We start from the raw sequence: 27,686 nt of genomic DNA on the forward strand, positions 1-27,686 counted from the left end.
ATCACTGGAAATGCGACAACTGATGCGACGAAACGCTGCTTCGCATAATTCATTGAAGCACGGTCTTGCTGAACACATGAGGGCTATACTTGCATCTCTGCAGTTTTGGTGTGTTCACACGAATCGATTTTCCCTAAACTTATTCAGGCGAGAATTATTCGTAATAATAAGCTATGATGAACACGTTTTCAAAGACAGGCGACCAACGACAAGTACCACACCACACGAACAACAAAATTTCATCACAAGAACATGACACTTGTCAACCTAACAATTTATTCGCGCTTTGTACACCGTACTGACTGCAGAGCCCTAGTTTACGCGGCTTTAAAGAGGATAACTCAGAACACCGCGGCAATCCACTCCGATTTGTAGGAAGTGCAAAGCGAGGTATCAGGATCAGGCGTCGAACTGATGCATACGCCTACGCGTATTTTTGACATGTTTTTTTTTTGTGTCAACCGGGAAAGACAAGCAACTTTTAAAGACAGTACGCATCACGGCTGCAGCTTCTCAGGCCTAGCTTTACCTCGTGACAACACTTTATGACGAGGGTTCAGAGCATCTCAATGTGAACGTTCCCGCTGAACCACCCGAGTGAAAAAAAAAATATGAAAAGAAACAGCTCTCTCGTAACAAACTGTGGCGTACCCGGCGCAGAGCTCGATGGAGCGCCCGGCGTTCCGCAGGTGGAAACTGTTGGGCGTCTCCAGGTTATCGCCGTCCTGTAGCAACAGGCCGTCCAGGTCGAGCTTGGCACGAACTCGGTACCCGCCGGCACCGATAAGCCGCGCCCCACTGCCTACCACGCTGCACACTAGCACCATGTCGGTGAACTGAGCCATGGAAGGGGAGAGAGGGATGAAGAGAGAGAGAATGCACGGATGATGTTAACAAGGGATGGTACGGGATAGGCCCGAGGGACATAGAGTGACCCGCCGCGGTGGTCTAGTAGCTATGGCACTCGGCTACTGACCCGCAGGTCGCGGGATCAAATCCCGGCCGCGACGGCCACATTTTCGACGGAGGTGAATGCTTGAGGCCCGCGCGCTTAGATAGAGGTGCACGTTAAATAACTCCAAATGGTCGAAGTTTTCGGTGCCCTCCACTACGCAGTCTCCCGTAATCATGTGGTCGTTTTGAGACGTCAAACTCCAAGTACCAACTTGATAGAGAATGGGGACCACAAATAAAAGGTAGAACAGAAACGCGTGCTCGTTCGTGGAAAGCGTAAAATCATTACTGCACAGGCGGTCAAGAAGGTTAGAACGTCAGCCTCCAATGATGACGAAGGTACGGGATGCGATTACTACTGCCACCGGGCAACGGCAGGTTTCTGATAGAGTTATAGGTACCCCTCCCTGGCACTCAGTGTTGTGGTTACGCATTTCTTGAAGAGGTGGCCTGCCCTGCCCACTTTCTGCGTTCCCCTTCCTTACTTCTACACACGACACTGCTCCGTGTTCCGTAATAGTCTTTTTCTCACATCTGATATATCTCCTTTTTTATCTTACTTTTTTTCACTGTCACTGCCCCTTCAACCCCCCTTCTCTCATCAGTGTATCGGTTGAGGTGTCCTCTCATGAGAGACAGTTATCGTTCACTCCTTACCCCATTTTCTTACCTTTCCGTCCTTCTCTAAAGAATCACTCCCTCCCCCTCCCGCCTTATCAATTTCAGAAATATGCGTCCTATTTTCAAACCACTACTCTTGTAGTACACAGAGCCAGATGCACGAACATTCCGCTTTAAAAACACGCACACGGAATTCTGGCAGATGTAGCGTATGCGCTCTGTGAACGATCATCGAGTAGTCTGAAGCATTTGTAAGTAGATAAGAGGTCAATCATTTGTAAGCAGTTATATACCAATTAGAGCTATCATGGGCTACGCAAACACGATTTCAAGGAGCAGAAACTGCCATACACGTATTTACAAAAACCTCTCACGCTAAAGTTGCTCGCATATATTCCTCGAAAATTCAATGTCGGAGCTCAGCACAGTTAGGGCGGCCGGCCAGGCTAAGGGCACTTCCGAAAGAACGGGTCCAGAACGGATGCTGGTCACAAACTTGTTTACATAGTAGTGAATGTCATCGTATGATGAAAATGAAATGTTCGTAATACTGTGCATCCAGACAGCACACAGTGCCGAGTACATCTTTGTGACACAACAACACAAAACACAGTTCACGACAGAACAAAGCAGGACAGGACAATACGTACGAAACTAAGGACGATTTGATTGTACAGGCGCTCTCTCCGACTTATCACTGAACCACCGCACGTTTTCATCGGGCGCCCACCCCATCTCCGAACAATATTAGGTTTCCTGCAGATCATATGCCTTTTTTTTTTTTCATATTCCCCGTTGGTGATGCACAAGACAATTCAAGTTGATCAAAGCGGGCATCCCATTTCTCGCAATGTCATTATTACATTAGAAAATGTTTGTTCTTTTGAAAAGCTAACACAGTACACAAACGTACACGTGCATGCCGTCACAAACCGGCAGCTGGCGCCTAAGGTCCACAACAGGGTAACTAAGCTCGAAATGGTGATTATGAGGTCAACATCATGTAAAATATTAGTGCCCCAATAAAAGTCAACGTAAAGATGGACGCTTGAAGACCATCCACGCGATAAAGGCTAGTGTGATATCAAATAATCCTATTTTTGTTGCTTCTGCATATGGCCGTAGAAGCATGTTGACTCACCACAAACAAGTACCGCTCGAAGTGGTCGCCCGAGCGGGCACTGATCTTGGTGACTTTTCCCCGTCGCAGCAACTCTCTCGTCGGGCTCACCAGGTCCACAGCGCCACCCACCAAGTCCTGGATCTCCAGCAGTTGTTTGAACTGGTCCTGCCAATGTTTTCGTTACACTTGAATACTTCGTACATTATTGCAGAACCGTACTCGACGCACATTCGGTGAGCGTCGAGTACAGCGTTCGAGTAACATTGAACAATGCCCCCATCTTTTTTCCCTGTGCGGGGTAGCGTACCAATTGTGTGAAACAAGTTAACAGCCCCGCTTTTCGTCTCTCTCATTTTCCTCTCTTGAACAATGCCGCGTCCAAAATTTGTTCTTCTTCGTCGCAACCAACAAATAAATTTTACATAGTCAAATTACAAACTTCTCGTCAAACTTCACTAAAATTTATTCACATTATCATAATCCAGGACAACAAAATGCTGTACCACAGAACGCAGGCATTCTCAACAGATAAACACGACGACGCCTCCTTCACGGCTACTGGACAGATGATACAGAGGCAGAAATAATTCGGTCATCTTATTCACGAAGTTTATCAGGAATAATACTAGTTGTTGGTGTTTTAAATCCCAAAACCACGATGTGATTACGAGAGACGACGTGGGGAGCTCCGAAAACGTCAACCACTTGGCGTTCTTTAACACGCACCTGAATCAAAGCCCAAGAACCTCTTGCACTTTACCTCTATCGAAATGAGGCCGCCACGGCCGATATTCGATCCCGAGACCGTCTGGTCAGCCGTCAAGAATCGTATAGCCACAACACCACAGTGCGTATGTCCAAGTAGAGCGCAAATGAGAACAGCCAATACGCACCCAATTCTTTACAATTCTTTGTTAGACTGACACATATCTTCCGGTACTCGTGCTTTCATAACACAGAAGGCATTGCCAAGGTCGGAAAGCTCGCCGCAACAGAATCGGCCTCTTGTCACACAGTGACAGCAAGACCATTGCTGCTGTGGCGAGCCCGCCGACCTTGAGCTATTTCAGTGCTCATCTATTACGGCTGGTGCCGTCTTCGCGTGCCCCTGAACTGGATCCACGGAGCTTCCGCAAACAACGTATCTCTTCCCCGCATCGCCGACCGTGCACAAGCATCAAGAGGGTCCGCTTCGACCAACGCTATTTCTGCGGCACGGGGAGTCGGCTGCTGAGAGCAGCCTTCAACGCCTTCGCGCCCCGCCACTTCCCTGAGGTTGATTCACTTACTTCAGGACAGCTGAAGAAGCAGCTGCCAGAACGTAGAGTAAGGATCGCTCACAGCAAACCGACGGAACGAGACAATGCCAGCTTTGTCTACTAGCGGAACAGTGCAGACAATCGGTGGGGGGGGGGGGGGGGCGTTTACTTCATTCAGCGCTTGGAGGTCTCGAATGAGCATCCCTTGGACAAGCGTGCAGTCGCATTTTAGAGCAGCCTTGTAGCACATCCGTCGCGGTGGTCTATTGGCTATGGTACTCGAGTGCTGGCACAAAAGTCACGGGGTCGAATCCCCGTCCCAGCGTCTGCAATTCGATCGAGGTGAAACGCTAAAAGATCGCGGACTCAGTTATGTGTTCGTTGAAAAACCTCAGGTGGTCGAAATTTACGAAGTCCTACAAAATGATGTGCCTCGTTATGACATAGTTCTTTTGGGACTTGAAATCCCAGTAATTATTATTATACTAGCCTTGCAGCACTGAGCTACATACCAATACTTTCCACGGTGACGCTTGAAAATAAACGCATCAGGCCACGCATTTTCACGTAATAAAATGTCGGGGGCTTTACGTCCCAGAACCGCGACCACGCTTATGCGTAGATCCACATCGCGTTTTGCAGTACCTACAGACCCCCCTTAGAAATACTTCATTCATCATGCAGAGTCGAGTTGAAATTGAAATCCTGCTCGACTTCGGCAGAATAAGAACTGCAATCACCAGACATAGAGTTGAGGCTGAGATATATTGCATTTCAATCTTTTATGCTCGACTTCGTGGTTCAGTATGTTCAGTATGTTCAGCCTCCTTCTGAAAGTTACCTGCGCTAACTGAACCAGGGATAATACTTTGATCACTGTGTTAAGGAGAAACCATCAGTTTCTGACTGGGCTGGGCTGCAAGAAAACCCGAATACGAAAAAAAAAAGAAAATGGATCGAAGAAGAACGAGAAGGCATGAACTATCATGAACTGCGTATAGACTGTTTTTCGAGACTGGGGTAAGAGTCGATCAGTAAGAGTAATGAGGTTTTTACGTTCGATGCTAACGTAACGTAAATTGATTCTAATTAACGTTTGTTTTTTCACCAGACATGCTTTCAACATATGTCATCTAATAACATTACCCATACCAGCGCGGTCTCTAAGGAGGCAATCATGAACTAAGCGATCAACTTTTTTATATTGTTTTAATTTTAACTGCGTATTACATGTGGCTGGTTCGCTCCGGCCAGGACCTTACCGAAGCAACATTATCTCGTAGATCGTGCGCAGAAGAGAAATGTTTTTTTTTTTTTAAGTTCAGCAGCCGAACCTACATTGACTGTTTCTTGAAATAGTGAATTACTGCTGAACAGACAACGTCCTAATTAATTCATTTGTCTCATAAGAAAACTCAAAGCGGTCATTCATTGATGGTATAGGCCTCTCACGCGAACAGTTGCATCAGTGAGTCAACGCGTCAATACAATATTTATTTTTGTTTTACGAGCTTTTAAGGTTCAAGGTTATATATATATATATATATATATATATATATATATATATATATATATATATATATATATATATATATATATATATATATATATATATATATATATATATATATATATATATATATATATATATATACATTGACACGTGTTTATATGAAAAAGAACGATGATAATAATGTTTGGTAGATTCCAGCTAGTGGGTCAGGTGGTTTTTCGGGACGACAACGAAGCAGGCATCTTGCTGTACAGCTGAACCTGAATACGCTCTTTTCGCTACCGTAAGCTGCTGTCATCTTTTGTTCGCGTTGCACTGCGACACTGGTGGAGGAGCTGGGCCGTGACGCTGCCCGATGCTTCACAGTCCTAGTGGGAGCCGTTCATCTAGCCCGGACGTGCCTACTGCAACCCCTGTCCATCGATTCAGTCGTCGGCTACGAGGTATTCCTCCAGACTGCAACCCCTCACAGAAAACCTCTACCAGACATCAAGAAATGGCTAACACCAGCCCCCAGCCTGTACTTCTCGGCACCAGTGCTCCCGCTCCATCCCAGGTAACGTTTTTTCAATCACTGGAGCCTAAACGCTTTGGTGGTGGCGCACACGAAGATGTAGAAGACTGGTTAGACCACTATGACCGTGTTGCGAAGATCAACCACTGGTCTGCTCAGGAAAAGCTCGGCCGGGCCTACTTCTATCTCGATGACAGCGCTCGTACTTGGTACGAGAACAGAGAAGGCAACCTGTCCACATGGACCGACTTTCACCAGAAGATGGTTGAAACTTTTGCCAATGTCGACAGACGTGACCGCGCCCACCAACTACTAGAGCTAAGGGTCCAAAAACCCAATGAAACGGTCGCCATGTTCGCCGAAGACATGACACGTTTATTTCGGAGGGCTGACCCGCAGATGACTGAAGATAGGAAGTTGCACTACCTCATGCGCGGCGTGAAAGAGCAGCTGTTCGCCGGACTTCTGCGCAACCCGCCAAGCACTGTCGAGGACTTCATCAAAGAAGCGTCGGCTATCGAGTGGGCCCTTCACCAGCGCTGCCGACAATATGACCGCTTGTGCAGCAGCCCCCAAACTCAGGCCGCCGCTGTGACGTTTGACAGTCATGGCTCCTTACGTGACATAATTAGAGAGATTGTTCGTGAAGAATTGCAAAGGCTGCGGACTCCGGTAGTGGATACACCCATGGCATCCGTCGCTCAAGTCGTCCGTGACGAAATCCGCCAAGCATTCTCGACAGCTGATCCTGCCCCCGAACAACGTCCCATGACGTACGCCTCCGCCCTTCGAAGCTCTCCACCCGCTCCGCCTTCATACTACCCGCCACCTGCAACTGTTCCTTGGTCACCACCACTAGGGGAGACATCGTGGCGCCCATCCATCCAGCCCCCATACGACCAGTCGTCTTCTGGCTTGCCATGGCCTTCGTCGCGTGAGGAGTCATCACGGCAACCACAGCTTCGCCGAACAGACACCTGGCGCACTGCCGACAGGCGTCCACTCTGTTTCAACTGCGGAAGTGTAGGCCACATAGCCCGCTATTGCTGGCACCGCGCTGATCCGTCTCGTCCTCTCAGGCCACGGTTTGACATTCGACAAGCCAACGAGTACGTATCCCGCCGTGGAGATGTCGGTTCTCAAGGACCTCCGGTACCTCGACACCCATTCGACGGCCGCCGTAACAATGATGACGAGGCTACAACTGATTACGAGCCAGTCTTCCGACATCGACCACGTTCTCCTTCTCCTGCCCAGTCAGCAGCGCCGCACTTTTGCCGACACCAGAGGAGCGAGGTCACCCAGCCCACACCGGGGAAACTAAAGGCGGCGACCTCAGGGGGTAAGGTTGCAGGCTGTCAATACGAAGAAAAAAAGCCCCCATTACTCCCACCTCAGGACGCTGTAAAGCCGACAAGACGTAATACCGACGAAACCATGACCCCGGGCCTTACCGTTCTTGTGGATGGACAGCAAGTCAAAGCTTTAGTCGACACCGGGGCTGACTTCTCTATTATCAATGATGACCTTGCCGTCCGCCTCAAGAAAGTAAAGACAGCGTGGACAGGACCTCACTTAAGGACGGCAGGCGGCCAATTACTAATGCCTGTCGGAATGTGCACAGCAAGGCTCGACATCGGTGGCTCTACTTTCGTGACGACGTTCGTCGTTCTCGCTTCATGCTGTAAAGACCTGATTATCGGAATGGATTTCTTGAGAGAACATAGCGCCGTGATCAACATCCCTGACAGTGTCATTACATTTCGCAACAACAGCCCTACTTTAGTCGATTGTTCAGAGCTGAGACATACGTCTTGTTCAGGGCCTTTGCGTCTGACGGATGACGATGTGGTCTTCCCGCCACGATCGTGTACGCTTGTTTCGGTGGCAGGGGATGAGCCGTTTGACGGTGACGGCATTGCTGACCAAATAAGCTCACTGATATTTAGCCACGGTATTTCAGTTGCTCGAGGTCTTGTCACTGTCACTGCTGGACGCACAAACTTGCTGCTCACTAACTTCAGCAGTGAGCGCCGACATCTCCCGAAGGGTACAGCCGTCGCTTACTTTGACACTACTGCAGAAATCCAAGGCAGTTTATCGGCCCTAGACGAAGCACCTCAAGAAGAATCACTACCTAATCTTGACGTTGGTACTACGTTGTCAAGGGACGAACGAACTAGACTTCTTGAGCTGCTAGCTGAATTCCAGGACTGCTTTTCATCGACATCACGGGTCGGTCGAACGCCGCTAACAAAGCATCGAATAATTACCCACGACAAAGCAAGGCCTATACACCAGAATCCCTATCGTGTGGCTCCAAAGGAACGGGAAGTGATACAGCAACAAGTCGCTAAAATGCTTGAAGATGATGTGATTCAGCCATCACAGAGCCCGTGGGCATCGCCTGTAGTATTAGTTAAGAAAAAGGACGGTACCCTGCGTTTTTGCGTGGATTACAGGAAGCTGAATCAAGTGACTAAGAAAGATGTGTATCCGCTTCCACGTATTGATGACACCCTCGATAGGCTTCGGAACGCTCGCTACTTTTCTTCAATGGACCTCAGAAGTGGATATTGGCAGATCGAGGTAGACCCAAGAGATCGGGAAAAACCGCTTTTGTGACGCCGGATGGTTTATATGAATTTAAAGTTCTACCCTTCGGTCTGTGCTCAGCGCCCGCTACTTTTCAAAGGCTCATGGACACTGTACTTTCAGGGTTAAAATGGAAGACCTGTTTAGTTTATCTAGACGATGTCATAGTGTCTTCCCCAACTTTTGAAGAGCATCTCAAGAGGCTAGAAGTTGTTTTACGAGCCATACGCTCCGCAGGCCTCACATTGAAACCAGAGAAATGCCACTTTTGTTTTGAAGAACTGCTGTTTCTTGGTCATGTCGTCAGCTGTACCGGCGTTCGGCCTGATCCCGAAAAACTTGCGGCTGTGGCACAGTTCCCAGTACCGTCCGATAAGAAAGCTGTCAGGCGCTTTCTGGGCCTATGCGCCTACTATCGCCGGTTCATCGCCTACTTTGCACGGATTGCGTCGCCGTTAACTCGCCTCACTAGAGACGACGGCACCTTTGAGTGGAATCAGGAACAGCAAGCATCGTTTAATGACCTCCGCCAACGTCTTCAAACACCCCCAGTGCTTGCTCACTTCGACGAACAAGCGCCAACAATGCTTCACACTGACGCAAGCAATGTAGGCCTCGGAGCTCTGCTTGTGCAATGGCAAGAAGACACGGAACGAATGATCGCCTACGCAAGCAGGACGCTAACACGCGCTGAGGCCAATTATTCAACAACTGAGAAAGAATGCCTCGCCGTGGTCTGGGCAGTTATGAAATTTCGCCCGTACTTGTATGGCCGCCCTTTCAAAGTTATAAGTGACCATCATTCCCTCTGTTGGTTGACTAATTTAAGAGATCCAACCGGCCGATTAGCACGCTGGAGTCTGAAGTTACAAGAGTTTGATATGACGGTCATACACAAGTCTGGGAAGCGCCATACGGACGCCGACTGCCTGTCTCGATCACCAGTACAGTCAGCTTCTCTTTCTGACGACGACGATATGGCCTTCCTTGGTGTTCTCGACGCGTCCACGATTGCCCAACAACAACGAAGTGACCCTGAATTGCTTGATTTGATTAATTACGTGGACGGACGTTCTTGGAGGGCACCTAAAGTCTTTGCAAGGACATTATCGTCGTTTTGCTTACGCAATGGCGTCCTCTACAAGAGAAACTTTTCGTCCATCGGAGCTCCCTATTTGCTTGTTATTCCTGCACCTCTTCGAACTGAAGTGCTCCAAGCATGTCACAATGAGCCGACGTCTGGCCATTTAGGCTACACTCGCACATTGGCAAGAGTACAGCAGGGATACTACTGGCCACGACTCACAACAGCCGTCAAGCACCGCGTTCACACTTGCATCGATTGCCAGCGCCGCAAGTCACCTCCAAAGAAACCCGCCGGTCAGCTGCAACCAGTACAGGTTCCACGTACATCGTTTGAACAGATAGGAATGGATATTTTGGGACCCCTTCCTACTTCTACTGCAGGGAATCGCTGGGTTATAGTCGCAACAGACTACCTAACCAGGTATGCCGAAACAAAAGCTATTCAAAAGAGCACCGCAGTGGGAGTGGCGAGATTTTTCATAGAAAATATTGTGCTACGCCACGGTGCTCCGACTATCGTGATCACGGACCGCGGAAGCGCATTTACGGCAGCTATTTTAGACCACGTCCTGATGCTTAGTGGAACGACTCACCGTAAGACCACTGCGTACCACCCGCAAACAAATGGACTAACGGAGCGCCTCAATAAGACGATTGAAGACATGCTGTCGATGTACGTGGACATCCAACATAAGAATTGGGACGAGATTTTACCCTATATCACGTTCGCATACAATACGGCTAAACAAGAGACGACTCGCATGACTCCTTTCAGCTTGGTTCACGGATGGGAGGTACGGACTATGCTGGATGCGATGTTGCCACATGAATGGGACGCTACCGACACAGGCGCTGACGTGTTCACTGAACGCGCGGAAGAAGCTAGACAGCTCGCCCGCTTACGGATCCACCAGCGACAAGACTACGATGCAGGCCGCTACAATGCTCGCCATAGAACTGTAACGTACAAAATCGGTGACAGAGTGTGGGTCTGGACACCCGTACGAAAACGTGGACTGTCTGAGAAGCTGCTAAGGCGATATTTCGGGCCATACCGAGTATCGCGCCAGCTAAGTGACGTCACCTACGAGGTTGTCTCCGACAGTCCCCAATGCCCGAGGCGTCGCCAGCACCAGCCTGAACTTGTTCATGTAGTGCGTATGAAGCCGTACGTGAGTGACTGACTGCACGTTAAAAAAAAATACTGTACGTCTGCATCAGCATCGGGGCGATGCTCTTATAAGGAGGGGCAAGTGACACGTGTTTATATGAAAAAGAACGATGATAATAATGTTTTGTAGATTCCAGCTAGTGGGTCAGGTGGTTTTTCGGGACGACAACGAAGCAGGCATCTTGCTGTACAGCTGAACCTGAATACGCTCTTTTCGCTACCATAAGCTGCTGTCATCTTTTGTTCGCGTTGCACTGCGACAATATATATATATATATATATATATATATATATATATATATATATATATATATATATATATATATATATATATATATATATATATATATATATATATATATATATATATATATATATACACGGACTACACGGAAAGGTGAAATACAAGAACGGCGGCTCACTGCCCACTTGGGGAAGAGTGGGTATATGGGGGAGGTATTGTTGACAATGATGACATTGCTCATCTACCTCTGCCCTACTCTGTTGAGATGCTGCCCCTTTCTAATTACGCCGTGTGGGTCTTGCTTCTTCTCCTAGATTTTCTATATTTTATTTAATGTTTGTCCTCCCGTTTCGCTGTTTCTTTTTCGTTTCTCTCTCTCTCTTTTCTTTCTTTTTTTCCTTTTTTTACTTTTCTTTTGACCCCTTCCCTCCTGTCTCGACAGGCTATAAGAAAACACGGAACATGTGTAAATAGTATTATGCCTTGAAAAAGACGGGGTTCCCGTCGAAACGTCGGCACAATAAACAGTTGTTGTGTGAAAGCGCATCTACTTTCATATTTATAACCTTGCGGCAACCGAAGTTATTCTTCTGCATACAAGCCATATATATATATATATATATATATATATATATATATATATATATATATATATATATATATATATATATATATATATATATATATATATATATTGAACAGCGGGCAGTCATTTATTAGCAGTGGTCAGTATAAATAAAAGCGCACTCACAATTTTCTTCATGGCCTGATTGGCGTGGTCGGCTGCCTTGGACACCAGCTCCAGTGCTCCTAAAGTAACATGAGGAGGCAAAAGTCACACCAGCACAGTCTAAAAAAATTGCCTGTAAAAATTCACGAGGCAGGATTTTTTTATGGGGAGCAGAGTCAGACAGCCAGTGAAGACCTCAACAGAATGTCTTGTGTAAAATAAGGTAAAAGAATTCTGGTGCACTCAAGTTCACCCTTTCTCAAGTTCCCAGCTGCCGACGACTTTCAAGAAGTACAAAACTTCACAGTGCACTCAGTACAAACGTCAGAACATTTTCTGCTTGATTTGTTGCCCTCACTTCAAATTGGAAGGCCACAACTGATCACGAAGCAAAACAAATGCCAGTTGAGGGGTCATATTTTGGAGTAGTCGTGTGCACTAAGGCAGACTTACTTTCCGTGTCGTCTTTGTCGGGAGAGCACTCTGGCAATTTCTTCAGGTACTCTGCAATAGGAAGGAGGACATTGAAGTGCCACCCTATAGATACAATACAGCTCAGAAAAGAGGAAGAACTTTCCTTCAATTACTCATTGATATTACACAACAGCTCTCCATTAAAGTACGCGAAAGCATGCACATACCTTTGAGCAGCAATTGATATCGGGGCACTCTCTGTACAGGTGTGAGCATGTGGTGCTGCACTGTGAGGTTTTTGCATTCAGGCATCGCCTGCGGGCAAGAAGGGGCAAAAGTGTCACGCGAAGATCACTGCTATAGGGAAAATAAAAAAAACGTCCAAGAGATGTAAAGAGACAAAAGCAAAACAAATAAAAACGCCGGCGTATGTAGTTTTGAACAACTTGAGCTGCAACAGTAAAGTTACATTCCAAAGGTCATAGCGGCTAAACGTTGCCCGTAGTCAGGAACATTTTGGTGGAGTGGGGCAAGAGGGCTCTTGCTGAAAACCTTAAAAATTTTAAAAAACCTCATATTCTTATCACGTAATTAAGATAAAACACTTCCTCCATCAGAATTTTGGAGACGGTATGGAGCTATAGGGGAACCCCCTGGCCTCGGGCCGGTAATAAACGCATTCGGGAAGCGGTGAAGTGTTCATGACAGTGAATGTCCAAGCACAGAGGTATCATTGATGTTGCCATACTTACATTCGTGTCGGTATCGTACAAGTAACTGTTAATTAAACATGGATTCAGTATTCCAGCTCACATCACTCGTGACAGTACGTAGAACGTTCTATACATACGCATACGGCACACGTAGTGCCATGCCCGCTCACGTGAATCTCGTCGACGACGGCGGCAAAGCGCGGGTGCTTGGCATAGCACGAGGCGAGCAGCTGGACGGACTGGTCGAAGTTCTTCACGTACTCGGCGTACATCTTCAGGAACGGCGCGAAGTCCTTCATCACGTCCCCGATGCGAGGTTCACGCTCCCTGCACAGACAAAACACCGCGGAATCTATTACTGCAGTATCGCCGCGATACGCACTATTGCATCTCGAGAGGCATTCTGCGAATGTCAACCCGTGCGGCGCGGTGGCGTAAGCGGTTATGGTGCTCTACTGCTCACCCTATGGTACCGGGTTCGATTCCCGCATCAGCAAATGCCTTTCGACGGAGGCGCAATGAAAGAGGCCCGCGGTACTGTGCGATGTCAGCGTAAGTTAAAGAACACCAGGTGGTCGAATTTTCCGGAGCTCTCCGCTATATACGACAGCTTTCGTTATCACGCTGTCGTTTCGGGACGTTAAATCCCAGATATTACTTTATTACAATTATTGTTATTAAAGTCAACAGGAAGTCCTTTGAAGAACAAAGGTACAGTTGGCGTGAAAAGTTTAGAGGCCACTGTGTCAGAGAAAACCTTTCAATTTCTCAGAAATTTTTAAATCTTTTCGGTTGCACTGCCCAGTACACGATAACAGTTCGTTTTAGAGGAGGTCAGTAATCTGAATTCAATTGATTGATTGATTGATTGATTGATTGGTTGGTTGATTGATTGATATGGGGGGGTTTAACGTCCCGAAACCACCATATGATTATGAGAGACGCCGTAGTGGAGGGCTCCGGAAATTTCGACCACTTGGAGTTCTTTAACGTGCACAAAATCTGAGCACACGGGCCTACAACATTTCCGCCTCCATCGGAAATGCAGCCGCCGAGCCGGGATTCGATCCCGCAACCTGCGGGTCAGCAGCCGAGTACCTTAGCCACTAGACCACCGCGGCGGGGCATCTGAATTCAATGCTGCCTGCCGAAGAAGCGGGACTATTCAGCCTTTTCTTGTGTCTCGCGGTCCCTAGAAATTTGACGCTGGCTGTGCTTATAATTATAACAACCAACAAAAAGATGAATAATGTTTGAACAGGGAACGCCACTCTGTCACCGTTTCGACAAACCGAAATGTCTTAGTCAAGGCTTTTGTTTAAGACAGGTCCACCTGTCGAAAGCCTGTTCCTGCGACAACAGCTGTACGTGAATTTTTCATCAAGTCAAACCTCCACTTTCAATCCGAACTGCGTCCTTGTGTAGACAAGGTTACTTCATCCGCGTGTGTATTCCCGACTTGTTCCGCTCAATCGCGGCACCTTCAGTCACGTTATTATATGGCGTCCGTGGCGCAGGAGATGAGCGGGATATATCACAATATTAAAGTGGGCAACGAGCCGAGCTTAATAAGAAAAGCGTCCGATTAGCTAACATACTAGAGTTCCTAAAAATTGACTAGAGGGCACTCTGGCGCTGCGATCGTTCAGCGACCATGGGAATGGTGGGTAGTACACACATTTGCCTAGTCTTCGTACTTGTGGGTGGCGAATCGTACTTGCGGCTTCGTTTATTGCTGTGTTTCGATTTTGTTTTGGAAAAAAAAAAGATTCAACCGTTTTGAACTTCATGACCCAATTTGGAAAGGTAATTCGAAAAAAAAAAATAGGGTGGTGAAGCGCAAACGCTGAACATTTGCTGATTTTTTGTTTCGTGAAAAAACAGCTTCAAGCCACACGAACACACGTGGAGCCAAGAGCAGGCCAGAAGTACGAAGTTTAGACAAATGTGCGTACTACCCATCATTCCTAAGCTCGCTGAAGCGCTGTGCATTGCATCTCCCATAGACACATTGCATCTCCCAGAGTTCCCTCTAGTGTATATTGGGGAACTCTTTGCCGCGCTCGAAAGCGTGCGCGAGCGGGCACCGTACTGACAGCAGGCACACGCGAAGCACGGAAGAGGAAATCAAACGTAGCGCAAGCGTAAGGCAGTTGACAGCAGCCAGCCAACACAAACTCGTGACGTAGGTTTGTTTACATTGCCCCTGAGTTGATGACGCCATCATCAGGAGCTTCGTATCTCGCTGCGTCGCATAGCGTGCACTTTAAAAGCGATTTTAAATATGTTCTAGGCTATATTTGCCCTTTATTATATCGTAGATATTGTGCATGTATCCCTATAAATTTATCTCGCTCATTATCTCACCTTCTAAATTTTGTGCCACGGATCCATCAATCGGGAGGAGAGATGCACTGCGACGAACATTCACCTCCCCCCCCCCCCCCCCGTGAAAAGAAACTTTGCGCATGCTTATAGTTATGTCAGCTCACTTACTAATTGTCTTTGAACACTCATCCAAAATGCATACATACGGAAACAGATATTTTAAAATCAATGCGTGCTTTAAGTTCGTGCTGTAAGCATGAGAAAACTGACCAACTTTCCGAGCCACCGCCAACTTGCATGTGAAAGAGACGCTCCAAATTTAACACAGAAACGGGAGAGTGGAGTAGAAGACCGGGAAGTTAGGCAGTTTTCAGACCGGCTGGCTATCCTTTGCCGAGGAACGGCATAAGCGGAATGAAAACGATAGGAAAGAGGTGTTCCAAAAGCAGCGGAAAGAAGCAAAAAAAAAAGGAAATAACAACACGAGTCTTTTAGGCTAGTTGGGTACAGCTTAACAGTACATAAGAAGTAGCAGGTCATCAAGACCCACCAGGCGTCCAGCCTTTCCTGTAGTCTGGGAAGCAGGAAGTCGTGGTGAAGCCTGAAGAGCGGCTTGAGGGGCGCAAAGATGGTGGCCACCGTATTCTGCGGCACCATGGAGTGGGCGCGGTTCTCCTGGTCCAGCCGGAAGGCCAGCGTCTGGTCCAGCAGCCGGAGCACGTCGACGTACGTTCGCTCCGTGCTGAGGAGCTCCTCAGCCACGCGACCCGCAGCCAGCCCTGCGGGCTTGAAGCACAGACGCGCACAGGTGAAACGCCTATAGATACCTGTCTAGCACTTCCTGCCTTGATTATTCATTCCTTAGCGCTATTTTGGAGTTAAGAATCTGATCTGCATACTGTAGTTTGGAAGGACTTGCAGTCACCAAACCATGCACCACGGAACCTACTTTACCTAAATGCAACTGGTTCATGTATAGTAGTAACCAACGAAGAGTACATTGTTGGCACGCAGATATGACTTTATCTATGTCTTTCTACATAACGATATTTATTTTGCAGCCAGTCTGCATAGTGAAAGCAATCTTCCCGTCAAGTTAGTTACCAAGGTTAGCGATGGAGAATCGGCAAATCTTGGCAGCGATTATGTGATACGCTCGGTGAAGGTCAAATGCAAGTTCCCTTTTGTTTATTAAACGATGCGTTTGTCCTTAACTTTCCGAAATTACAAATTTTACGCGACAAACAACACGGCGATCTAGACTACTACTTAGCTACTATCCACAAATATAGCCTCCTCGAAGGCAAGAACGTTACAGATAAGTCGTAGACAGTAGCCAGAAAAGTTCATGTCCACGATATCCCAAAATTAGACCTGCACACGCCAAGATTTTTTAGTGTAATCAACATGAATTCCCGTTACATAAAGTTAAGTGAAATGGATTGTCGAATTCACCACTCTGTCGATTCCGCTCAATTCGATCAAATGAGTATACGGTTGCAGGAATTGGTTCGAGACGCCCACCTTGAACAATCTGAACGCATGGCAGAATTCGCAGATGTCCGGAATAGCACGTGCCTCCAACCATTTCATGACTTGGTGCTTCTTGAACGCCAACAATATTCTTATCGAGCTTCTTTTTTGCACTGTTTTAGAACTATGACCTTGACCAAATGTACCGTGAATGACACAGACGCAATGGTGGCAGGAAATAAAACGCAAGGGGTTCGAAGCCACGTACAGCGTGTTCCATGTACTGCCACATGGTTGCGTCAATATATGCAAAGCACACGTGGTGGTAAGGACTGCCTACCTCCGACTGCGCAGTGGGGCTTCGAGCTGCGGTTGTCGCTGCCAGGCGGTGGTGCTCGTCGCCATCCGGGGACTCCTCCTCGTCTTCGCTCTCGGACAAGCTCTCGTAGCTGCTCTCAAGGCTCGCGCTCACCTCCTGGTTGCGAAACCTAGAGGGCGACAGGAAATACATTTGCAACATTGCTTCACGTTTCGTAGCCTCAGGTCTGAATCGTTTCACCCACGATACAAAAAGAAAGCTTTGGTGGGTTGCCAAAGTTAGACCCTATAAGTTCGAGGATAATGAAGAAGCCTGAGAATTCAGTCAATGTCCCGCGAGCGATGGAATGAATCATACTCAGTGTACCCCCAGGAGACCCGAAAACAGTTCTATGAATTCTAGATAACCAATGAAGGTAGTGGATATTCAGGTTCACATAAAGAGAAAACCAGCCTGTTGAGGTTGTCATGTAGCGAGTAAGTAAGATAATCTTTGGTAGAGTTCCAACGTCAAGACAGTGAAAGGACAGGCACTTTCTGACAGCAAGGAGTTAGGCAATGTGATGCATGACCTGCGACACCAAGAATGGCATTTCTCGAGGCGTTATAATTGATGTAATAGCTTACACTTCAAGGCAAACTTAGCATGCAAGGCTGTGGAGCAAACAGAAGTTATGTGGTCATAGATGAAAAGTTCTTGAAAATAAGCCATGGCAGCAGCCAACGTGTCGGGAAGTGATGCATATGTCTCCTTCAAGGCTCAGTCACAGGTGCATCACTGCGCGTCCTCGCATTTTAAGTTATAAGCGCTATGATTTGATACCGCAAATAAATAATCACTGCTACATCCACACGGCAACCCTTATATACAGACATGAGGTTCCGAAGGTAAGACTGCTTTATTCAGAGGCGTCATAATGGTAACTCGTCACCGCTAATACTGATAATACTGATAATCATATGGTGGTTTTGGGACGCGAAACACCAGTAATCATCATCATCAATTTTGATAAAGCCAACGTTTCGACAAGGGGCATTGTCTACGTCAAGGGTAAGATGCGAGGCTGGTTAAGATAGGATATCTTTGAACACGGTAAGCCGGCAAGCTATGGAACTCTTACTAGTGGCGTTTCGCCGGCGTCCGCGAGCTTGGTGCGGCTGCAAACGCGCGAGAACGTGTTCATCGCAACACCGCGAACAACTTGCCTCGTTCCGCCGAGCTTCCACCTTACACCCGAATGTCTTCGTGAATGTTCCCTCTATGTAATGCAGCATTTATTCTGGACAAGTCTCCTTGGTAAACTGTGGAAAAATACGTATGACAATCTGTTGGTCTCGAACACACACCCCCTCTGTTCAAAAGTTTTCTCAATGTAGGCTTTCATTTTTCCCCTTCCTGTAGTTTCTTGACAAACTGTAGAACTTATCTTCGGGACTGACGATGACACCTTCATCAAGTTACATTTCCGAAACCAAAGCAAAATATAAAGCATTTGGACTGAATACCTCGTTTTAGAAAATGTCCTCCTATCGAACCTCCCCTGTGGGTATGCCTATAGACTTTGCGGACCTCGATCGTGCCTCACCTGAATGTGTTGGTCTCCCCGCAGTACTCGAAGTGCGTCCTCGTGGTGGTGAAGTGAAACGAAGAACTCATCCGGCTCGGAATGCCACCGAACGCGTTCGTGGCGCTGCCGCATGCGCCGACCTGCAGCGTCGTCGGGAATTCGGAGAACGGACGCGGGGGTTTGGGCCTCAGCTGGGGCTCGGACACGGCGTCGCTCAAGAAAGCGCCGCTGGCCCTGGGAAGACAGCAAGAGGATGTCACCTGTATTGGAGCGGGAGATCTACGGAAAGAACTGTAGGCATTTGCAGAATCATGGGCCACAACGATAATTAGAATGATAGAAAGCTCAACAGTTGGTATTCGGATTCATCCTAAAAAAAAACTGCTGGCGTGCGATCGCGGATACGAGAAAGAAGTCCTGTCTTTTCTCTCTTATGTCCATGCTGGCACGCTTACCGTCCTTGGTTATGAATGGCAAAAAGTACAAGCAGCAGTCATCATGGAAACGGTGACGTATTACAAGATAATTAATATTAATAGTAATATATGTAATAGGGAGAAGCAGAAGACTAATTGATAATTGACAGGCCTATGCCAATATGAGCTTTTAATGAAGATAATATCAATAAGAAGTAATGTTTTATCAGTCTTCACATAGCCTGATATCCCAGCTCAGGCGTAGGAATGTGGGTGGTGGGTTCGAACCGGTTTTGTCGAAGTCACGTGGCACCCATCGCAGGTGCTTACATTAGGCGCGCGTTAACAGGTTCCATCAATGAAAGGAGATATTTTTCGTCCAATTTAATTACTTTCTAATTACAACATTATTATTAGATTACAGCACCATTAAACAATTGATCCTCCCTATGCCATCCCTGGTCTAATGGTTTGTTAGATTCAGTTGGTTGAAAACATTACGCAGCCACACAATATTCCGGCTGTTCCGGTCTGCGTGCCCTTGATCCATTCTTACGCATAAGACTCGACTCCAGTATATCTTATGTGCCCTTGTTATAACAAGATCATGGAGCCAGGAACTACGCTCCTGCGATCAATCAATCAGTAAGTTAGTCAATCTGTCAGCCAATCAATAAACTGCTCACCTGTCCCAGAATGGGCAGCCCCTGAGAAGCGCCCGCAAGTCCGCCGATCCCATTGAGAGGGCGTCCGGTTCGGGAGGCCTTCCGAGGACTTCCCTGAGGTCGCCCTCACTGGACGACGCAGCGGGACCACCGGCGACGCCATTGGCGTTCGCTCCTTCGGGCTCCGTGAAGACGCCCGAGTCGCGGTCACTGCTGGGACCTCCTGCCGTGATCGACGTCGAGGCTGTGGCGCCCCCGCTGTCCATGGAAGCGGTCGCACCGCGCACCCGGCAGGACTCGATTCGCAGCAACCGTGCGAAGCTGTCCCTGTTTTTCTTGACGAAGTCGGCCAGCTGTTCCTCGGTGGCGTTGGCACAACGCTGCCGCGCTTCCTCCAAGAAGTGCTCGAAAGGGGGTACACCCCGGTCGTCCGTCGCGGCGACGTCTACAGCGACGGCTTCCGTCACGTCAGCGCCGTCCAGGACGTCCACAGCGCCGCTAGCCATGCCCTAACAGGGAAGACGAGTACGCGACGCGGAAAATCAGAAACCTGTCTACGTTCGGAAACATCGACTGCTTCGTTACTCCACGTTGTGTTCATCTTTGTATGGTATTATTGCTTCTATAAAACTGTTCGCGCCGGCATGGGGAACATCGCGGGGCTGGTATAGTCGTCAAGTGGATAATTCAATAAAGTTCTTTCTTTTTCTCTCTCTCTCTTTCTCTAAGCGTCAGTTGTCAGCCTGCACAAGTAAGTAATAAGTCTATCGTCGCTGTATAAACGTTAACCTAACTATAAATTTTGAGAAGCAAAGTCGTGTTGGCGGTATGTATGTATGTATGTATGTATGTATGTATGTATGTATGTATGTATGTATGTATGTATGTATGTATGTATGTATGTATGTATGTATGTATGTATGTATGTATGTATGTATGTATGTATGTACGTATGACTTACGTACGTACGTACGTACACCAGTAACACTTCTCTGCGAGCTTCATCATATACTTCAGAAACGCCCTTCGCATCGAACCAGAGTGCTTGTCAGCGTTATAGCTTGTCATATAGCACACAGAATAGCACTGTGATCATAGAAGCAGAACATCTCACCTGTATTCCAGCGCAGTCCGCCATGGCAGAAAGCAAAACCAGGCTGCTTCTCCTCGTGTACGCCACCAGTTGAACTTCCTCGCTTCCACAGACCCCTGTAATGAGCCACGGATGTTTTGTCATTGATCAACGATAAGTTTAATACCGCAGCTGATATCGATAAGCAGATGAAGCGTTACTGCGGGCAGAGAGGCTAAATGCCCAATAAATGGGATCTGGCATAACCTCGTACGAAGTGTAGAAGTTCTGCACAAGATTGGCACGGCACACTTGTCTCAAGCCCTTACCATACCGACATGTTGCGGCCCATTGGAGCGCGCAGTGCCCTATCCCTATGCGCACCCTCTCTCTATGAAATGAAAGGACGCGCAGCTCCACGTATCTCCACCCTCTCTTCCTTTATAGGGAAAGGACGAGGATAAGAAGAGGGAAATGAGGACAAGGCACGCGCTGGCGCGTTGTAGCGCACACATGTTCATAAGGGCTTTGCTCGCGTATTATCGCAGGTAATTCAGCAGTGTTTGAACACAAATGCCTTTATAGAATTTCTATGCACCCATGCACAAACTGCACATGCGCATCAATGTGCATCAGCGTACGACGATAACCGGGAACTTCTGCATGACTAGAGCTGTAGCGCATATTCGCCACACTTAAAGTTTCTTGAGAGCATGCAGCCGAGCGTGAACGCTGAATACATGGTAGAGGGAGAAGCTTTCAGTCTCCACATTTTAGCATCACCAGGTATGCTTTGCCGTCACATGAGAGTCAACGAGCGTTCTGTTTTAAATTCTGGCTTCTCCTTTACATTTACATATTAATCTGTGTCTTCAAGTTATCAATAACAAAAAGTCACGGCTTTGCTGCAACGGCAAAGCAATGAACGCGATAGCAACAATTTGGGAGGTCACGCACAGTATGGTAAGTAGATCAAAACGTACCCCGCGTTTCTCGCGCACAAATGACGCATGAAACGTACTGACAGGTACAGATTCACGCGAATAAGCGTTTCAGTTGTTACTTCGCTGTGTCTGAAAAGCGCGCGCTTTTCACAAACTGCGACTGCTATGATTTCAGTGACCTTTGTGCGCCCGCTATCAACAACAAAATTGTTCAAGGTAAAGCCCGGGGCCAGTCAAAATATACGATCTTCGCCGGCACCCCACCGCGAAATAAGGGTGCGCGAGGTAGCGTCGCTCCTCTCCTCTAAGCGGAGCAAACTACGCGTGGGAGATTAGAGAGCGCGCCGTCACGCGATGTGGCGACGCGCGCACATTGCGCCATCTTGTTGGTAATGCTGAAAACACGATGATTCCCCCCGAGATGCCCGTGAGCAGCGGTAAGTGGTAGATATATTTAGCTTGCCGTTTGAACACTGAAGGACGTGCTCCTCGGTGGCCCAGTGGTTAACGCCTCGCACTCACGATTGAGAGGGCCCAAGTTTGATTCCACGCACCGGAGTCATTACTGGGCTTTTTTCTTTCTTTCTTGCATTTTCATATATGTAGATACGTCTACATATACGGTGAATGACGCTGACGTAGACGCCACCAGAAAAATCCAGCCGAGAGTGTCCATATAATTGCTATTGCAATAGTATAGTAGCATGTAATTAATTAACGCACGAGAACGTCCATTCTCAAAAACTGCGTCTACGTGCACTAGCGCCGTCTCAGAAGAATCAGGAATATCAGAAAGACACTGATTGTTATAAACAATTATTGTTCACATTGCCAATTATTTAAAAATACTTTTGGTCACATGTTTTCCGCCGTTTCTCATTATTCAAGACGGCTGCGTTTAAAGTACGGGCTAGCGCCCAGTGTATGTTGTGTGATCAGCCTATGTAAGAAACCTTGAAATGTACTCTGGTGTAAACAGCGAACATTTTTGTGTGTGAACATTGTTGTTGGCCGAGTAAACATTGTTTTTCTGTGTGTTCTTCATGACGTAATGTTTACGCATATTCTCTTGCATTTTTAACAATTTTCTAGCTTACTTACCCACCTACCGACTTACTTACCTACCTACCTACCTACCTACCTACCTACCTACCTACCTACCTACCTAACTAACTACTTTCTATCTATCTATCTATCTATCTATCTATCTATCTATCTATCTATCTATCTATCTATCTATCTATCTATCTATCTATCTATCTATCTATCTATCTATCTATCTATCTATCTATCTATCTATCTATCTATGCTCCTTCACGGAATTCGGTCAATTGCGGCCACCTCATGTTGTCTACTCACCCGATGCGTGCTCAGCGGTGCCGGACACTATGGAGCAGCGACGGGGTGGCGTATCAGACTCGAAGCTGCCGGACTGCGAGGACCGCTGACGCAGCAGCAGCGTCCACCGGGACAGCCGGCGCGAGGCAGCGCCGTCCGGAGAACTGCAGCCTCCAGCCCCTCCCCGCATAGCGCTGAACGGCGATACACACGACCGTCCTGCAGAAGAGAGAGAGAGAGAAATTATGCAGTTGCACTAATTGTAAACTCTGTACATAGAAAGTGAAGAGCAGTTGTTTGTGCGGGTCCCAGTTCAAGTCCTTTGTGATTTCAGCAAGCCACTTCGTGTAAAATATAATACTCGATGGCGAGAAACTTGGGCTCTCCCCCCCACCCCCTTTTTTTTTTTTTTGCGAACCAGTGATAGAAAATACCAGCTACCATACTCTATGTTTGTCTGAGGGGAAAAACATAAATAAAATGTCAGTTGGCGTCGAATGCTAAAGCAGTGTTTTTTTTTCCTAGCCACGCGGCTATATGTGAGTAATGTATGCCATACTTGAGTTTCTTTTTCTAGTTTGTTGTGAGATATCTTTCATTTTGGTTGTGTGTGAAAGCCATTTTAGATACATTTATGTGCATCGAAATCTGTATGGTTTAACTGTGGTGCATATGTGGTGCATATCCCGCTGTCACCATGCTACCGGAAAGCTGTGTACTGTTCGCAAAAATTATGTGTGTCTCGGTATGCATGTAAAAAAGAAATATTCGTGACGTAATATCTTTGTAAAACGCATATCAGTATTCTATTTCCAATAGTTTATGTATCGATGCACTGCAGCCTTTTTTTTTTTTGCTCAGGCGTGAAAAGCATCGGCTGTCTGCTGCCGCATTCTGTAGGGTCGAAGGCCTTTATTAATCGGCTGTTGTAGCAACTTTTTTTGCTCCTGTGCTAGCATATGTTTCGCAATCAGTGTCGAAATAAAGGAAACTTGAATATAATTCTCCTGTCCTTTAGAGACGAACTCAAGGAGCATGCGTGAAGGGGGAGGGGGGGCTAGTTGGTAAGGCATTATATGACGCCAACCGATGAGAGCATATTACCCTCCCCCTGCTCTCCATCCTCCTATCGGTCCTCCTCCACCTCATTCCCCTTTTCCCACCTCCTTGCTATGCAAGGCTGTGCTACAGATGGCTATGTTATACGTGGCGTCTGCGTCGCGCCAAATGACGACGAAAGAATACAATTCGGGCCCCTAATTAAAGCGTTCCGCGCTTACAATACTGTTATAGACGAGTCAAATCACTGGTTAAACTGAGTTTCTAGTAGGACTGAATGAAGGCTGTGTCACTTCTTAACACCGCGTTGCCAAATATTGTCGAAAATTCGAAACCACTCAGTGTTCTATAGCCAATAATTACCTATCATTTTAGCCAGTGTGTATTATCAGACTAGAAACATTGACGACAGCCTAGCCAGCGTAAGTGATCACTGAGCCAAATCAAGGCAACAACGCTACAGGCGATGTTTGTCAACAGCAGCCGACATCGGATTTCGCCGACGCTAACCCGTACTAAGGAATGCTGGTAGTAAGCGAGTCGATACGATAGTTCATTTTCGTCTCAACCATTTGTGAGGTTTTGAAAAGTGAGAAAAAATAGTAGATCTCACGTACTGTGGATATCGATGATGTGCGAAGCTCGTAGCTCGTATGAGGAAGGTGGAATTGTCACATTAAAATCAGCCCAACTTTACGAGGCGGACGTAAATTATGCCGTACATGACGGCGACACGAGAATGAACCCTGATTGCCAACTGAAAGTTTTGTTGAAGAAAACACGTATAAAAATACATGCAGGACAGAGGGAGAGAGAGAGAGAAACACCCGGCTTGCTCCGAAGGCGCAGCACCGCCACAGCGAAAGCTAGAAGGGGGGCCTTTCAGAGCCTCTTCTAAACACTCATTGGGCAACTGCTGCAGGCACACTTGCTTGATGCCGACTACGGCATCAATAATGAAAACTTTAGGGTAGTAGGCCAGCATTCGCTATGCTATTTTTCGTCATTCTTCTGAGAAGCGTGCTCTCCGCTAAACTATTGCGAGGAATTTTGTGCCAATTGTTCATGCAGTGGTTGACGACGATGAGATGTTATGGCTGAAGTGGGTATGCGCCACATTTAGTAGCTGAACAAAAACAAGCTTTTGTAATGGGTTGGCGCATTGGACGACCCACTCGTTGCGCTATTCCCATTGTGCGACGACTGCTTGCTGTTTCGCAGTTTTAAAACGCTTTATAAGTCGCATTAACGCGATTGCTTTCCCGACATGAAGCCTGCCTAAGGCAAATTTGCCAACAAGTCACAAGCACCATCGTAGCTCAGTGGTAGAATACAGGGCTGGCACCGAGCGCACCCGGGTTAGAGCCCCACTGTGCCTTTATTACTGTTTCTTTTTTTCTAATTCCGTGCGATGTGGTTACGGATACCGGTGGCGGCGGCGGACAACTACAGCACTGTGCGAGACCTGACTTGTGGTCTCATAACAGCTTTCGATTGATTGATTGATTGATTGATTGATTGATTGATTGATTGATTGATTGATATGTGGGGTTTAACGTCCCAAAACCACTATATGATTATGAGAGACGCCGTAGTGGAGGGCTCCGGAAATTTGGACCACCTGGGGTTCTTTAACGTGCACCCAAATCTGAGCACACGGGCCTACAACATTTCCGCCTCCATCGGAAATGCTCATAACAGCTTTCGTTGTAACTTTAATTCATGCAGGCCGAAAGGGTCGTCCTCCTCCTGTGGAGCCCTTAGTTCAGGACTCCATTGGCTCACGCCACACCACGTGTCCTCTGGATCAGCCGGCGCTGCTCCTGCGGCTCTGAGCTGGTCAACGCAGTCTCCCAGGATGAACATGAAGATGAAGGGCCGTAGCGCAGAGTTTGCCGACATTCCCAGGTGCAGTGATACACCGTGGGTTTGGCTCCATAATAAAGACATTACGAGGGATTTTTTCGTAGTGTGGAAGCGATGAAGGATCCAAAGGCAAGAGAATGAATCAGTCTGAAGCTGCCGCCGGGCAACAGTGTACTCTCGGTTGATGAATGTGTATGGTGGCGGGAAGTGCATGCGGCTTTGTCGGCAATACTGTAGTGTGTCAGCGTAGTTTAATGCTTCATTCGGTGCATCGTCTCGGTTGGACAGCTATTCCAATGACTCCAAGTTTGTAAGCTGTCAAGCTACCGCATTAGTGGGTTCATTGACATAGAAAGAGGCGTGTCGAGTTGTCTAGACGATACGCCCCCTGTGTCACGAAGTGGGACGTGCAGATGTCAGGATACGGTGTTTGTAGCGTATGACCATTCATTTCGCAATATTCCGGCAGGCAGTTTGTGTATCAGTAATCACTGGGATTGGTTCGTGCGGTGCTAATATTTGTGAAGCGTTTATGATAGCAAAAGGAATAGCATCCTCTTGGGTCGTGCAGAAAAGCGTGAAAAGAGATTCGTTACACCTGCTACTACAACAACAACATAGGTCACGAGTGTATATTGAGCCCTGATCGATTAGTATCGATCGTACAAAGAAAATATGCATGCACGCCCATACCTGATCCTCGACCACTCTGCTCGCGGAAAGTAGTGGGTAAGCAGCTCAATTAATACTTCGCTTTCTAAATGCGCAGTCAGCCCTATCATTCTCCAATGCCCCTTTGAGAAGCATATTACGCATGCCGAACCACTCTTTCAAACGATGCAGTGTAGATGCGATGACATATATAAGCTCCCTTTGAGCGTAGAGTAAGCACCACATCGGTACCCAGCAGTCGAGAGTACCGCGTTCGCTGCTTCGATACCTTCGGCCCGGCAGAACCCACTGCCGAACGTACTCGAGGCAACGAATGTTTGGGAGGGTTTCGTGCAGAACCCGACGCACGGTCGTCGAGCCATAATGCGGGGCGCTTGTCGCTGGGAGCGCCCTGCACACCCGCTCCGGGAACATTTCGAACCGTCTAGTCCTCTGGGCGCGCTAGGGGCCACGAAGTCGGATCGGAACAGGGTTCCACGAAAGTGGATGGATCTTCGCCCGTGGTAGAAAATAAAAGGTATCAACTTGTGGTAGCCCAAGTTGATCCTTCAATTTTTTTTTCTCGATGAACCCGCTTGTGGTTTAGTAGACTCTAAAGATTCGATGGCACGAAAAGGTTATGGTAATCGTGAGGGCAATGATCTTTATTGGTACCAGGCCCGTAGAAGCGTGAGGAGGGGAACTGTGGGTGTAGGAGGATGTTTTACCCCCAAAAAATGATCAAAATACTACGTAGACATACATTTAGGTAGAGCGTACTGTAACAGTGAACTGCCCGGAACGAGCTTTGGAAAGTGAAGCCCAAACAGGATCAGTTCGCTAGTTGCGCTGTGGTCGGTATATAGCCTGCAATGTGTTCTCGTTTTCTGAGTTGCGCGTGGCTTCGCCAAGGTGATGGGTTAAAATTCTCGCTCCCCACTCAAGACACCCGAGTTCAAATGGCAGCTGTCCATGGTGAATTTGTAATCTTAGTGACACTAGTACAACTGTGTTGGTTCGCCTTTTTTTCTTAAATCTATAGCTACAGTTG

At 47.4% G+C, this 27,686-nt stretch overlaps 1 protein-coding gene across 2 annotated transcripts in view; it reads right to left on the bottom strand.

The window, feature by feature from the left end:
- The window catches only part of LOC119165011 (FYVE, RhoGEF and PH domain-containing protein 2), a 74,068-nt gene that overhangs the window by 8,820 nt on the left and 37,562 nt on the right, over nucleotides 1–27,686 (bottom strand). For both annotated transcript variants that reach the window (XM_075873594.1, XM_075873595.1), the window contains exons 2-13: nucleotides 23,081–23,278; nucleotides 20,820–20,914; nucleotides 19,727–20,214; nucleotides 18,643–18,858; nucleotides 17,079–17,226; nucleotides 15,816–16,051; nucleotides 13,108–13,264; nucleotides 12,452–12,539; nucleotides 12,264–12,314; nucleotides 11,832–11,890; nucleotides 2,717–2,863; nucleotides 652–836 (exon numbers count right to left, since the gene is read on the bottom strand). In XM_075873594.1, coding sequence (XP_075729709.1) covers nucleotides 652–836; nucleotides 2,717–2,863; nucleotides 11,832–11,890; nucleotides 12,264–12,314; nucleotides 12,452–12,539; nucleotides 13,108–13,264; nucleotides 15,816–16,051; nucleotides 17,079–17,226; nucleotides 18,643–18,858; nucleotides 19,727–20,214; nucleotides 20,820–20,914; nucleotides 23,081–23,249 — 2,039 coding nt within the window. In that variant the 5' untranslated portion in view covers nucleotides 23,250–23,278. The remainder of the gene's footprint in view (nucleotides 1–651; nucleotides 837–2,716; nucleotides 2,864–11,831; nucleotides 11,891–12,263; nucleotides 12,315–12,451; nucleotides 12,540–13,107; nucleotides 13,265–15,815; nucleotides 16,052–17,078; nucleotides 17,227–18,642; nucleotides 18,859–19,726; nucleotides 20,215–20,819; nucleotides 20,915–23,080; nucleotides 23,279–27,686) is intronic.

This window comes from Rhipicephalus microplus, chromosome 9 (assembly GCF_043290135.1).
Source record: "Rhipicephalus microplus isolate Deutch F79 chromosome 9, USDA_Rmic, whole genome shotgun sequence".
In the NCBI taxonomy this organism is placed as follows: Eukaryota; Metazoa; Arthropoda; class Arachnida; order Ixodida; family Ixodidae; genus Rhipicephalus; species Rhipicephalus microplus.